The sequence below is a fragment of the Hemicordylus capensis genome, chromosome 5, assembly GCF_027244095.1.
Source record: "Hemicordylus capensis ecotype Gifberg chromosome 5, rHemCap1.1.pri, whole genome shotgun sequence".
Classification (NCBI taxonomy): domain Eukaryota; kingdom Metazoa; phylum Chordata; class Lepidosauria; order Squamata; family Cordylidae; genus Hemicordylus; species Hemicordylus capensis.
In genome coordinates this window covers 39545342-39560739 of record NC_069661.1, presented here as the reverse complement: position 1 = coordinate 39560739, position 15398 = coordinate 39545342, and the positions used below count along the sequence as shown (strand labels likewise).

At 43.8% G+C, this 15398-nt stretch overlaps 1 protein-coding gene across 3 annotated transcripts in view; it reads right to left on the bottom strand.

Annotated features, from left to right (window-relative positions):
• Positions 1-15398, bottom strand: part of ALPK1 (alpha kinase 1) — a 97908-nt gene that overhangs the window by 23848 nt on the left and 58662 nt on the right. For all 3 annotated transcript variants that reach the window (XM_053257131.1, XM_053257130.1, XM_053257132.1), the window contains exons 4-5: positions 3062-3260; positions 708-767 (exon numbers count right to left, since the gene is read on the bottom strand). In XM_053257131.1, coding sequence (XP_053113106.1) covers positions 708-767; positions 3062-3260 — 259 coding nt within the window. The remainder of the gene's footprint in view (positions 1-707; positions 768-3061; positions 3261-15398) is intronic.

Below are 15398 nucleotides of genomic sequence, written 5' to 3'. Positions count from 1 at the left end.
TGGTGTGTCTCTGCCATGGAGGATTGCATCGCACTGAAGCGCATGGCATGCACATGAAGTAGGCATGTGTCTTTACAGTGCAACAAGCTGGACTTTTGGTTTTTCTGTTCGTCACTGAAACCCAATGAGTGGCCTGCGGAAAGTTGGTTTCCCAGAGCCTAATCTATTTCACAGGGTTTCTTCAAGGATAAATGAAGAAAGATGCAAGTTCAGCATGGGCACATAGTTGTGATTTTTTGCATACTCAGTGACTGGCATCCAGACTAATGATGTGCTGGTGGAAGAGCATTTTCTGTCACACTAGGGGAAGGAGTGAGTTTCAGTTATCCTCTCCTTCCTGCACTGAGTGGCTTACCAGGCAGATATCCATCCCCATAAGAGAGAGGCATGTGTGCAACTGGAGAGCCACTGTACAGAACACTCATGCTGCTTCCAAAGGTGAGGCTGCCACATGCCTCCTAAGCATTGAGAAAATGCAGCTGCGATGCTACTCTCATGATAACAGGAGTTTCCCTCCAAATGAAGATATATTGGCAGGGAGGAAGCTTCCCTCAAATCTCTACCAAGGGATGCACCCACAGCTAAAGGTTGCCTGCTTTAGGCACACAATAGGCTGCAAATCTCTCTGGTTGGAAGTCTGAATGAGGCCACCAAAACATGTCATCCATTACACTCAAATAAGTATAGAAGCCATAACTGATAGATACCTGTTGCTCCACTGTCATTGATCAGACTGCTAAGGATATATTCTGCCTTTAATAGTTTACCTGAAAACAGCAGAGAAAGAAGCATTTCAAAATATTTTTTAAAGACGTGTGAATTACATCTTATTGAATTGAAGGCTTCTACTGTTCTTTTGCCACCCCATTCCCAACAACTTTATTTTTCTTACTCAATTGTTATCATGCAGAAAAATGTATCTATGCAATTAGCTCCCCATTATGAGTTATATACAGCTATGACCAGACTGAACGTGACTTTAATAATAATAATGGCCTCCAAGTTGTTGACTTTTTTTTTTGTAAGCAGCATGTGTGGGGGCTCCTAATCTGGACTGGGGCCATGGCAGGGGAATGTGGGGAGCACATTTATAGAGTCAAATTACCGTCCAGGGCAATGTCACCTTATGATGATGTTTCCTTATGAACATTGATAATGTGCTGGTAATCACAACTGAAATCAACCTCTATTGACTTGTTTAGGCAAGTACTTGCAAGATGAGACATCAGATACTATTGGTCATGAATCATGACAGTGATGAAACTATTAGAATTGCCTACTCTCACTGAGATGTAGCTGCTGGCTGGCTTCACACATAAGGATGGCAAGTACAGGTGAAACTCGGAAAATTAGAATATCGTGCAAAAGTCCATTAATTTCAGTAATGCAAATTAAAAGGTGAAACTGATATGTGAGACAGATGCATTACATGCAAAGCGAGAGAAGTCAAGCCTTAATTTGTTATAATTGTGATGATCATGGCGTACAGCTCATGAAAACCCCAAATCCACAATCCCAGAAAATCAGAATATTACATGGAACCAAGAAGACAAGGATTGAAGAATAGAACAATATCGGACCTCTGAAAAGTATACAGTGTACTGTGCTTGATTGGCCAGCAAACTCGCCTGACCTGACCCCATAGAGAATCTATGGGGCATTGCCAAGAGAAGGATGAGAGACATGAGACCAAACAATGCAGAATTGCTGAAGGCCGCTAATGAAGCATCCTGGTCTTCCATAATACCTCATCAGTGCCACAGGCTGATAGCATCCATGCCACGCCGCATTGAGGCAGTAATTGCTGCAAAAGGGGCCCAAACCAAGTACTGAATACATATGCATGCTTATACTTTTCAGAGGTCCGATATTGTTCTATTCTTCAATCCTTGTCTTCTTGGTTCCATGTAATATTCTTATTTTCTGAGATTGTGGATTTGGGGTTTTCATGAGCTGTACGCCATGATCATCACAATTATAACATATTAAGGCTTGACTTATCTCGCTTTGCATGTAATGCATCTGTCTCATATATCAGTTTCACCTTTTAATTTGCATTACTGAAATTAATGGACTTTTGCACGATATTCTAATTTTCCGAGTTTCACCTGTAAGTACAGAAGAGCTTCCAGTTCCCACTGAGCATGCGCTCCTGCCACCAATTCTGTGACATCTGAATGTGCCAGTGTTGGGTGAAGAATATCGGTAACTCACCTCAGCCCGACAATCAGATATTTTAAGTCTGCTTAACAAAGTTGGGCTGAGGTGGGTGAACGACATTCTCCACCCAATATTCATGGGTTCAGACATCACGGAAGTAGTGGTAGTCGCGGGAGTGAGTATGCAGCAGGAATGGATGGCTCTTCTGTACTTACTTGCCACCGTTACATGTGAAACTACCCATTGAAATTAGACAGTAACTTTATATAGTTAATGCAAATTCTTCCACAAATTAAGGCGTAGTGAACATCAGTTTGGTTGTGACTTTCACTTCTGAAATAATCAGAAGTGATTAAAAAACAGCCCAACAGCATCCATTCTTTTAGTGTAGTAACAAAAAGGGGGGGGGGGAGAGGATTCAGTGTACATGAGTAGATTTGTCGGCTGCATTGTATGCGGCTGTAGGTCTTTAAAAAAATAGAACTAGGACAGTGCCATGGAAAATACACGGACTGAAATCTATTTTTTAGAGGCTCTTGCTCAGAAGTACAGCAATTCACACAACCCTGTTTGAAACAGCAGGGCAGATTTGTTAGGAGACAAAAGCTCCAATTAGTATTTTCCACACCCTTTCACAATTTTCTCTCCTGCTTTTTCCTCTGAAGCCCTTTATGCTGGACACTTTGTGCAGGCAAGGAGAAGTGGGAGGGGTGTGGAGGGGGAAGGCTATGGGGGAGGGCAGGAGTAGGGTGTCAGCTTTAAAAGATGGCACTGGGATCACAGGAATGTCATCTCCAGAATGGGACAAAGTATCCTCTTGAAAGTCAAGTAGCTCCTAATTGGAACTGAGCAGAGAAAAGGAAGAAAGAGAGGTAGCCTCCGAGGAGGAGGCTTTCATTACCTGAATTTACAGAGACGCGAGCCTGGCGAATCACCAGCTGAGGGGCAATTGGCGTTGTAGGCTGAAGTTTGTGCAGCCTTTTGGCAATCTGAAGGAGCTGGCTGGAGCCATCAACCCAATAGAGGAACCGGTCAATCAGGAATACAATAGCAGCTGCTGTCACGTAGTCTCTGACAGTGATGGAGGCTTTTAAACACATCTGAAAAGAACACCCAAAAGATGGGATGGTAACTGTATCCAGGGGACCAGTATGTCACTCATCAAGGAGATGGGAGGGGGCAGCAAAGTGGGGACAAAAGAGGGACACGGAGTTGGTTAAAGGGGGCAAAGGGTGACAAGAGTGGAGGGGGAGTTTGAAAAGTATTTTAAACAAGTGTCACACTTTACTGATGGTCCATAGGTCACATTTTCTGCCAGGTGTTTAACCCTGCTATTCAATGAGCAGCATCGTATTATATCTCTCCCCGCCTCCCACCCACTGCTAATGCTTGGATTCTAAACCAAGCAGCATTGGAACCCAGGCCTCTACTGAACAGTGTGTAAGGCACTGAAGGTTTCAACCTGGGACTCCACCAGCAGGGCTCAGGCACCTTACTCCATGCACCTTACTCCACAGCATATCTCAAGCAGAAAGAATAATAGAATTTAGAGTTGGATGGGACCTTGGAGTCAACCCTTTGCTCAGTGCGGGAAACTGTTAAAGGATCACTGACAGATGGCCATTCAGCTTCTGATGGAGAACCTCTAGAGAAGGAGAGCCATTGCATGAGGCAGACTGCCCCACAGTCAAAAAACATGTACAGGTAGGAAATTCTTCCTAATGTCTAGCTTGAATCAGCTTCCCTGCCATTTCACTGGCTGAAATACTGCACAATGTTATGTACACGATGGAATGTAACATCTGTGCAGCTGCGCAAAATTTCTGCAAGTTGAGTTGTGTGACAGTGTGGCCATTATATGGTTTTTTAATGGGCTTAATTGGTTTTATGTTTTATGCCTATAAAACATAAATGTTATGCTTAATTAGTTTGATTTTAAATGGATTTACTTCTAATTATGAGCTGCTGTGAGCCATTTTGGATGGGCAATACATAAAGCTACCCAATGAACTTCACAGCTAAGGCAGGATTTGAGCCTGAGAATTTCCAGTTCTAATCCAAACTATCCACTATATCAGCACTAACTCTTGTAAGTGGATTAGTATCTATTGTCTTCCAAATGGTTGAAAAAAGAGGACAAGATGAAATCTACCAGTTTATGGCACTCCTGAAAAGCCAACCAGTATTTTGTTTCAGAAACAGTCAATGTTTCAAATCTGGGCTACCTTAAATGGGATGCGAGAGTGCTGTTATTGGCCTTTCCCTTTAATTCCGAAGGGAGATGAATACTTCCCTGTTGTCAGTCAAGCTCCAAACATCAACAAGTTGCATTAATATAACAGTAAGACTACCAGATCAAACACTCCTTTGTACTTCATAAAGAAGCAACTAGGTCCGCAGTCCAATGTTTTCCCTTTGCAGGTTGCCTTTAATGGTTTTTTAAGTGTCATTAACTCCCTCGGTATCCCCCTCAGTGGCTGATCCCTCTCACTGTCAAGGAGAATCAGCAGAGCTTATGAAGGGACATGCTGTTAGGAGAGAAGACAGGCCAGCAGGTTAGCTCTGTGTATGTACTGAGCCTTCCTGAGTATTCAAAATCCTTGCAGAAGTCATGACATCTGTCTAAATGCCCTACTTGAACCTTGGGAAATGGGATGTTCATAGCGTTTTACACACAATTTGAAGATGGTTCCTTGCTATTTAAAAATGTATTGCCCAATTAATGGGGCTCACTTTTTAAAAGTCATGTTTTTAATTGACTGATCTAGTCCACAAGTTGGCAACCACAGCTCTCCAGCTGTTGTTGAACTACAACTTCCACCATTGCCAGCCACAATGTGGAGATCCAAGGTTGCTTACCCCTGGTCTAGCTGACTGATTAAAGGTTGCAGCCCTAAAAATGATTTGGAGCTGCAATGTGAGACTATTACCCCAGTCCAGAGCTCCATATGTATTCTGATACTTTCATGAAACTCTTGCACAAGTGGGCCTCCCATTCCCTTCAGTGGATAGAGCAGGTTTTTTGTAACTGCAATGAAATGCATGAAAGTAGCTACCCTCAACTGAAATGAATGGGGATGCCCTTTCAGGAGAAGGAGCTAAATGCATACACACTGAAACCACAGCACTAAGGGCTAAGACTGTTGAAGTGAGTTTGAGTGTGTGTGTGACTCCAATTCTCTAGCACTTTTGAGTGCTTCACTGATAAAAAGAGAGGGCTATTGCTCAAACCTGTCTGTGGGCCATGCCCCTGGCCCATAATGCCTGTCCTCAGTTTAGGTATTTGATAGCCGGCTGTGATAACTCACTGATGAAATGAACATAGGAAGCTGCCTCATCCTGAGTCAGTCCATTGGTCCATCTAGCTCAGTACTGTCTACATCGATCCATCTAGCTCAGTGTTGTCTACGTTAGCAGTGGCTTTCCAAGGTTTCAGGCAGGAGTCTTCCCAGCCCTACCTAGAGATGCCAGGGACTGGACCTGGGGCCTCCTGGATACCAAGCTGATGCTCTTTCACTGAGCTATGCCCCATCCCCTAAGGGGAATAGCTTAAAGCAGACAGTGCTCACATTTAGTCACATGTAATCCCTCATCCAAATGCAAGCCAGGGTAGACCCTACTTCACAAAGGGGGCGATTTTTGCTTGTCCTCTGCAAGACCAGTTCTCCAAGGTTTGAGGTAGGAGCCTTTCCCTGGCCTAGCGGGAGATGCCAGGGATTGAAGAACCTCAAGACCTCTGTGCACCTGAGTGCCAAATGGGTGTCAAATGTTTTCCCCTTGTGCATATCCTCCCCCCCTTTCCCTCCCCCCCAAAAAAACAGGGGACATTTTGTCATCTCACTGGCACCCCAATAATCTGCTGCCTAATGTGACTGCCTCCATTTGCCTCATGGAAGGGCTGCCCCTGAAGGTCAGTCAATACCAACACATTATATGAGAGATGTTAATGCCTGCAAAGATTCTAAGAAAGGTATATTCCAATTGGGTTAATCTGAACTGAGACTTCCACACATTTTCAATACCCCTTCTTATCTGCGGAAAGGGCGTTAGGCAGGAGACTTCTATAAAACAGAGTTTTGCCAAGGATTTGTAGTGACTGTAGTACAGAATTCTTGCCTCAAAGGTCTGCAAGAGAGGCAAGGACCCAGAGGAAGAGCAAGGCTGTCTTCTTCAGAACAAGGAAGGAACAGTGGCCATCAAGACTTGAAGTGGAAGTACATATTAGGAACACAGGAAGATGCCTTATAGAGAGTAATACCATTAGTCCATCTAGCTCAGTATTGTCTACCAGACTCGCAGTGGCTTCTCCAAGGTTACAGGCAGGAGTCTCTCTCAGCTCTATCTGGAGATGTCAGGGAGGGAATTTAGAACCTTCTGCATGCAAGCATGCAGATGCTCTTCCCAGAGTGGCCCCATCCCCTAAGTAAGGGGAATATTTTACAGTGATCACACATGTAGTCTCCCACACAAATGCAAACCAGAATGGACCCTGCTTAGCAAAGGGGACAGTTCATGCTTGCTACCACAAGACCAGCTCTCCTTTCCTCCCCGTTGCAAATATGTAGCGATTATTTGCAGGAAGGTGCTGCTCATCACCTTTATGTCCCAATGTATTTACAAATACATGCCTCCACCTCACTCACATACTATGGCATCTGCCATGGCATATTCATCAAAGGGCAGCTCTACACATTACGTTTACAGTATACGACAAGGTTGCACACATACATACATACTTCTCTGGCCTATTTATTACTGAAACTTGCATTTTCTGCATTTGCTTCCATGTAGAAAGTGGGATTTTGCACTCGCACACACACACCTGTACATGCAGCACTTGTCTGCATGCTTTTGTTTGCAGTTATATGGCCACTTTTGCCATGTAACTTGTGGTTTGGCCCTCAGATCAGCAGCACTTTTGGCATTATCAGGGCAGTTCAAGGAGCTGTCCATTGGGACTCTACAACCAGCAGTGCTGAAGCTAGGAAGCCTACCGGTGGATGTTAAATGTTACGATTATATCCTGGAGGCTCATACATCTGGGGCAGGGGAAACTTATATTTCAGTTACAGACTCCTGGCTTGAGAGTCCACGGGACACCACTTCAGCCTGTAATGCCTTAGCCATCATCTTTACATGTGGCATCTGATTTTAGCAAGTCTACATGGCATGAAATCAGCTCTATTTGGGACTGATCTAAAATTGATTTTGGTCACAGGGTTGTTGTGGGATTTTTATTTTTTTAAGGAAAGAAAATGAAGATTGTTTCTGAGTTCTTGATATCTGGTTTGAATGTCCTAAACAGGAGACATTCCAATGAACATATGATGCTGCCTTACACTGAGACATACCATTGGCCCATCTAAGTAAATACTGTCTACACCTACTAGGAGCAGTACTCTAGCATTTCAGACAGGACTCTTCCCCAGCCTTATTTAGAGATAGCAGGGATTACACCAGGGACCTTCTGCACACAAAGCAGATCCTTTACAACTAAGTTCTAATCCTTCCTCTGATATCAATATACTGGAGAACCCCGATATCCACAGGGGTTCTGTTTTCTACTATTACTGTGGATAATGGAACCACGGATACTGAGTCATTGAGGCTATGGGACTCAGGAGGTTAGGTACCTGGAGGGGAAAAAAGCCGCCCCCCCCCCTACAGGCTTTGAAATGCTAAAACACATGAAGTAATGTACCATGCCATATTCTCCAAGTTTCCAGTAATGTCCTCCCAAAGTCCCAAATCTGGGGCTTTTCCTTGAAAAATTGTGGGGTTTGGGATTTTCTTTTCTTTTCTTTTCTGAAAAATGAGCCACAATATGCTCTTCTCCACAAAATGGCAGCCTGAAATGACCTCGGAGGTCATTTCCAATCACGGTGAACCTGTGGATACATGGAATTAAACCCCTCCCCCTTTTTTGCTGCGGAGAGCTCTGTTGAGGGGAGTGGCAAAAGGTCTTGCAAAGTGTTGCCCTTGAGCAAGAAGGTGAAGCTGCTGGACATGCTGGCTCATGGGGACAGTGTGGCATTTGTTGCGCACCATTATGGCATCAACGGATCCACTGTCCACTCCATAAAGAAAACTGAAGCCAGTAAACGTGTAAGTGAGGTGTCCGGCATGTCTCAGAGTATCAAGATGGTGTTCCATCCACATGATCCCCACATGGAATGGATGGAATAGGCCCTCAGTCTGTGGGACGTGCCACTGTGCAGACCAGTAATCAGTGAGAAAGTGCTGTGGCTCTACAGGCCGTTTGCCGTGGATGGCGGTCAAGTGGTGGGAACATCCGAAGGTGCTGAGTGTGGTTTTCAGGTGAGTAAGGGCTGGTTCGAAAGGTTCAAGCACTGCTACAGCCTCCACAATGTAAATCTGGCACAGGAAGTAGCATCGGCGGACCACAAGGTGGCACAATGATATCCAGGGGAGTTCCAGCAGCTAACTGAGTCTGGAGGGTACAGGACAGAGCAGGTCTAATGCTGATGAGACGGCCTGTCCTGGAAACAGATGCCATCCTGCTCCTTCATCAGCAAAATTCATTAGCTGTCTAAGAGTACTTCTGGATTCACACCTCTCCCTGCTATCTCAAGTTGAGGCTGTGGCCAGGGGTGCTTTCTATCAGCTTCGGCTGATACGCCAGCTGCGCCCGTTTCTTGAGATCAATGACCTCAAAACAGTGGTACATTTGTTGGTAACCTCCAGACTTGACTTCTGTAATGTGCTCTACATGGGGCTGCCTTTATACGTAGTCCAGAAACTTCAGTTGGTTCAGAATGTGGCAGGCAGGCAGGTCTCTGGGTCATCTCGGAGAGACCACATTATACCTCTGCTGATGGAGTTACACTGGTTGCCTATAGGTTTCCAGGCAAAATACGAAGTGCTGGTTATAACTTATAAAGCCCTAAATGGCTTAGGCCCTGGGTATTTGAGAGAATGTCTTCTTCGTTATGAGCCCCACCATCCATTGTGGTCGTCTGTGGAGGTCCGTCTCCAGTTGCTGCCAGTTTGTCTGGTGGCCACACGGAGACGGGCCTTCTTGGTTGCTGCCCCAGGACTATGGAATGCTCTCCCTACTGAGATACGATCCTCCCCATCTCTGACAATTTTTTAAAAAAATATTTTAAAACTCATCTTTTTACTCAGGCTTTTTCAGCTTCTTGATAATGTATAGGTTTTTAATTCTGTGATTGATTTTTAAATTGTTAGTTTTTAATTGTTTTTATGTGTTTTTATATGGTTTTTAAAACTGTTTTATCATTGTGAACTGCCCAGTGACATGTGCTTGGGGTGGTATACAAGTGTAATAAATAAATAAATAAATAAATAAATAAATAAGCAAGCAAGCAAGCAAGCAAGCAAGCAAGCAAGCTCCAGGTTTCAAGACAGCCAAGGACTGCCTCACTCTGCTGGTGTGCGGCAATGCTGCAGCGGACCGTGTCGTCAAGCCCATGCTCTTGTACTGAGCACAGAACCCTGGTGCCCTGAAAGGGAAGAATAAAAACCAACTTCCCATCTTCTGGAGAGCCAACAGAAGTCAATGGGTGACTGCAGCAGTTTTCTCTGACTGGGTGAATAACTGCTTCCTGCATGAGGTGCAGAGATATCTGGCCTCTAAGAACTTAGCCATCCTGTTGCTCAACAACACCCCTAGTCATCCTGAGGTCCAGCAGTTTGCACACCTGAACCTGGAGATTGCCTTCTTGCCGCTCAACACCACCTCATTGATCCAACCAATGGACCAAAGACTGATAGCGACCTTCAAGTCCTAATACACTCACTGCACCTTCAAGAGGCTGCTGGATCTCATGGAAGCCAATCCCTCTGTCAGTCAGCGATTGCTGAAAGAGCTACAGCATCATGGACTGTATTGAGAACATGAAGGCATCCCTTGCAGAGATCAATTCCCAGACATGGAACACAGTCTCGCAGAAGTTCTGGTCTGGGGCAGTCACCTCTTCATCTGCTGCTGCCGTTCCCTTAGTAGCTGACAAAGTGGAGCGGATCACCAACCTTGCATGCACCATTAGTGAAGAAGGCCTAGAAGGCAACAAACCACATGAGGTGGAGGAACTCCTCCAATCCCATCAGGAAGAGCTGACAGAGGAAGAACTGGAGGACATCTGCTTTCCTTCCTTTTTGTGTGTGATTTTTTGGTCATTTCCCGGGGCTCTGGAACCTAATCACCCAATTCATTCATTCATTCATTCATTCGATTTCTATACCGCCCTTCCAAAAATGGCTCAGGGTGGTTTACACAGAGAAATAATAAATAAATAAGATGGATCCCTCTCCCCAAAGGGCTCACAATCTAACAGGAAACTTAAGACAGACACCAGCAACAGTCACTGGAAGTACTGTGCTGGGGGTGGATAGGGCCACTTCAATCAATTCCCATAGATTCAACATCTCATTCTCAGTGGTTTCACTATCCGCAGTTGTATATGGGAACAGAACTCCCACAAATAACTAGGGCCACCTTTACTGCAGACAGCTTGGATAGGAATTCAGATTACAGAAGTATGGGCCTGCAACGAAATGTTGCCTTATATACCTGGTGTGCATGTGTTACCTGAGTCTGTTCCTGAGCATGATAAAAGTTTTAGGCACCTTTCTCCCTCAGAAGGAAAAGGCATTGTGGCTGGCTTGAGGGAGTACTCTTCAAGCTGAGACATTTCCCGCTCTTTTTGTTCAAGCCCTTTCCCCCCTACTCACCACAGAGTTTCATTAGCTCTGCCCACCTGGTTGACTTAACTACCCTCCACATCTGCAAACATTCTGCTCCACTGAGTAATGCTGGGGCCTTTTCTTTTTTCTTTTGCACAATTAATCCCCCCCCCTTCAGATTTTTCTGAAACTGACGTATCTGCAGGTTGCCCGCACCTGCCAGTATCTCTCTCTCTCTTGCCTGCAGGTGCTCTGGTTATGTGTCTATAAGTATCATAACATTTCCAGCTCTTTCGGAAATAGATATGTTTCCCCCACAAGATCAGGCTATCAGTTGCTAACAGAGTATTCTTAGGCTTACTCGGGCTTCAAAAGCAGACTCTTTTTTTTGGTGGGGAGGGGAAGTGCTTTCGGAAAGGATGGCACTTGAAAGGGATTCCTGTCCTCTGTGCACATGTGCCCCTTGACAAAAGAAGAATCTCTATCTTTAAGCACCTGTAAACTGACACTGCCAACTACAAATCCTTCTCAGTGTTCCCCTAACCCTCTGCATATTTAAGCACCGAGCCATTGCCTAATGTATTTTTTTCCCCTCTCTGCTGCTGCTGCTTCTTCCCTTAAGAGACTGAAACACAAAAGCATGAGAGAGGGTGACCTACCGAACAAAAGAGCCTTTGAGTTCCTAGCAAAAGTAGACTTGGAGGAGGATGGAAGGAATCCAAGTGGCCCTATTATTTCCACTTGCACTAATTAGACATTTTTCTGTCAGCTATTGAGCACTGCTGAGAGGCCAAACTCACTGAATTCATTTCTAAAGTGTTTACAGAAGTTTGCATCTGTTTGTGTCTCTTCAGGAGGAAAATAAGCACTTCAATAGCATTGTGCAAAATCTAAACCAAGTATCCTATTCTGGAGGGCTGAGCAGCTGCATAACTTAACTCTGCTGAATGCTGAAACCTCTTGTGTCCCTCTCCAAAATCGAATGCACACAAAATGGAGAAAAGTCAAGACAGGGCGAGAATATCATCTATTTTTTCCTCCCCTGGCGGCATGCTGTGTCACACACCAATAAATTTAGCCTGGTGTCAATTGTTGCAGTTATAACCCTGTTTTCTTCCCCTCTTAACAGTATGCTGAGAATTTACTCTACCCGGTTCTTTCATTGGCTGCCAGGCAGTCAACATTCCTCCGCCCACAAAAATACTGCCGGTGTTATATAAAGAACATGTACTGAAAGCTCCCTCCTCTAACAATGGCTTAAAAAAAGAAAGAAAATGGAGTAAATTCTGCATGCTGTTTCAGTGGTACACACCCAGCAACTCCACAGTGAGTGGATGACTTTACACATGCAGTCAGTCTGTGCATATACACAAAATGAGTGCTGTATTTACCTGAATCAAAGAGGACTCTGAATTCGTATCCCCGATTGAAGCTTTGGCATGTAAAGAGTCAAATATGCAATCTGAATGGGGTACCTATAGGGATTTGTTATGTTTTCAAGAGAAGGGCTGTAAATTAAAAAACCTAAATGAAGTACAAAATCTGGTTAGTAACGGGTTTCAGTACCCTCAGCTAAATGAAATTTATAAGAAGGATCTTAAAGTTGGATCTGAGGATCGAATGTCGAGATTTGAGAAGGAGTTGTGTGAAAATGATGAAAAATTAGTCTCTAAGATGTATAAGTTGCTTTTGGAGGAGACAAGAGATGAAGTGATTAAAACGACTATGATAAAATGGGCTCAAGATGTGGGTCATAATATAGATATGGCTGCTTGGGAAAAATTATGGATAACCGATTTAAAGTTCACTGCATGTTATACTTTAAAATAAAATTATTATAAGATTATGTATAGGTGGTATTTGACACCGAAAAAATTAGCATTAGTGTATAAAAATGTTTCAAACAAATGTTAGAAATTTGGACAATGTGAAGGAATTTTTTTTCATATGTGGTGGTCATGCGGGAAGGCAAAGGCCTTTTGGGATATGATATATAATGAGCTGAAGAAAATTTTTAAAATGACATTTCCTAAGAGGTCAGAATCCTTCCTGCTGGGAATAACTCAAGGAGGAGAGTTCTCCAGAAGAAATTTAACTTTTTTAATGTATGCAACCACGGTGGCTAGAATAGTATATGTGCAGAAATGGAGAGACAATAAAATGCCCTCAAAAGAAGACTGGTTGATAAAAATTTTGGAATATGCCGAGATGGCAAAACATGCAGCAATTATAAGGGATGAAAATTTGGAATGTTTCAAAGAAGATTGGGAACTATTTTTACTTTACTTAAAGAACTATTTTTCTAATATGGACTTTTCAGCAGGGTTTGAAATATAGTAATAACAGCAGGTTGGGTTGGGTAAAATCAAGTAGCAATGTGGAGTATGTATGTTTTGAATTATTATAGCAATGGTTTATATGTATAGTTAATGTGAACCGCGCAGACAGGTAAGTGGGAAGTCAATATTTACTTAATCAAATAAATGAATGGATTGTAAAGTTATTGTAAAAGCCAATAAAATTTTAAAATGCGAAGAGGACTCTGAATTTAAGACACACACCCCTTAAAAGCAAAGGTTGAATACAGGTTATACCTGCATTTATTCCAAAGGAACAGGACTCTGAATTTAAGATGACCTCCTGATTTCTAATATTAAAAAACTTGGAAAGAACCTAATCTTGGATTCAGGTAAATACAGTAGACTCCCCCACCGCCACACCCCCAAAACTTGTAGGCAGTATGACAGAACTAGCATTCAGAAGTATACCAGTTTAGCTCTTCTGTTCCATTTTGGCCCCTGGTGAACTGGTTTTGCAGGCCTAAAATCTTTAAAAGCTGTTTGACAGAGGATTTTTTTGGGGGGGATAGTTTTTGCTGTTTGCCAGTGTTTTGCCATTAAGCTGACAGTCTTTTTGTACATCTGTGCTCACCACAGAGATGTGGGCACAGACACATGTTACATATTGGCAGTATGTGTTCACAGAGATTAATGCCAAGGAAGAGAGATCCTCCTTCCTTTTTGGTGACATTGCTATGCAGAAGCACAATGAATCTGGAAGCATGGATTCATGCTTCGTAAGTACACCCTCTCTGCGGATGGGTGGGTAGAACAAAACAGAGTGGCTGCCATTAGGGATGTGCACGAATCGGTTTGGCGGTCCTTTAACGGAACACTGAACCGTTTTGTATGTCTGGCATTCAAGCCAGTTCAGAGGCGGTGTGTGTGTGTGTGTGTGTGTGTGTTTCTTTTAGGGGCAGGCAAGGTGCCCTTACCTCCCCTGTTGCATTTTCCCCGCTGGCACTCTCCCCAAAGTGTCTGGTGGAGCTGAAGCATACCTCTCTGCAGCCCCATAAGCATCGTACTGGAAGTGGCTGGCACGCGTGCACATGGCACACATGTGCGTTGGCCACTTCTGAAACAATACTTACTGGGACTGCAGGAAATGAGGCAGGGGAGGTAAAGGCAACCTCCCTGCCCCTTAAAGAACCGCCCCCCGCCTCCCAGGAGTGCATGGACCAGTTCATGCACAACCTAATTGCCATGCACGTACAAGTTTGTCCTTAGAAAAGGACACTGATTTGCTTTGAGATCAGCTGGAAATTCCGATCTCATAAACTCTTGCAGTTGAATATCAAAAGCAAGAACTGATGAAATCTCTCTCATGTGGCTGTCTTGCTATGTCAGGACTTGCCAGTTTCTATGTGATTTGCACTTGGAATTACCATGGATAATTTACATAATCTACACTTCACCATGTAGAGATTCACTTCCAGGTTTCTCTGTGCTTCCCTGTGATGTTCTCTGCATGTGTTTGGACAGTGGTTACTATCCTGGCCTCAGACCCACCACCCTTCCTCCCTTATTATCATAGTTGATTTTTATATTTTTAAAACATGCATGTCCACCCATTCACCACAGAATCTCACTAGTCTTCTACTAATTTCTGTTTCTGAGGCAGAAGAAGAAGTTTAACTCTGACCTCGGAGAACCCTAGTTTCTTAATAGTCCTATGGAGATGTCCAAAGGTCCCCTTTCTTACACCTCATAGAACAGCCATTGACATGTATAGATGTTAACACTGCATCTGCACCCAGTTAGCACCATTGAAAATATTGTTTTTTAAATGCTATTAAAATATCATTTTCAAATGGCTATCATGATGCTCTGCCTGTTGTCATCCCAATGCTCCACCCGGGGGGCTTCTGCAGAGTCCCAAGACAGCATCAGGGCTGCTCAGAATGAGCATTTGTGCTAGCAATTCTTCCACTATTACAGTGAATGGGGAAAACAGCGGAAGGACGGCTAGTGCAACCACTTGTTCTGAGCATCCCTGATGCTGCCTTAGGACCCTGCAGCAGCACCGGAGTGCAGTGTTGGGCTGACAGAAGGCTGCGTATCATGTCAGCCAATGTGATTTATTATAAGCATTGATCTTCTACCATGCAATTTTAAATAAAAGAACTTGAAGCAACTAATAACATGCAAAATAAAAGTATGATAAAACCAATCAAACACATTGGGGCTATTCTCACGATGAACAAAAATTGGGCTAGGAGAGCCTAGCCCAAT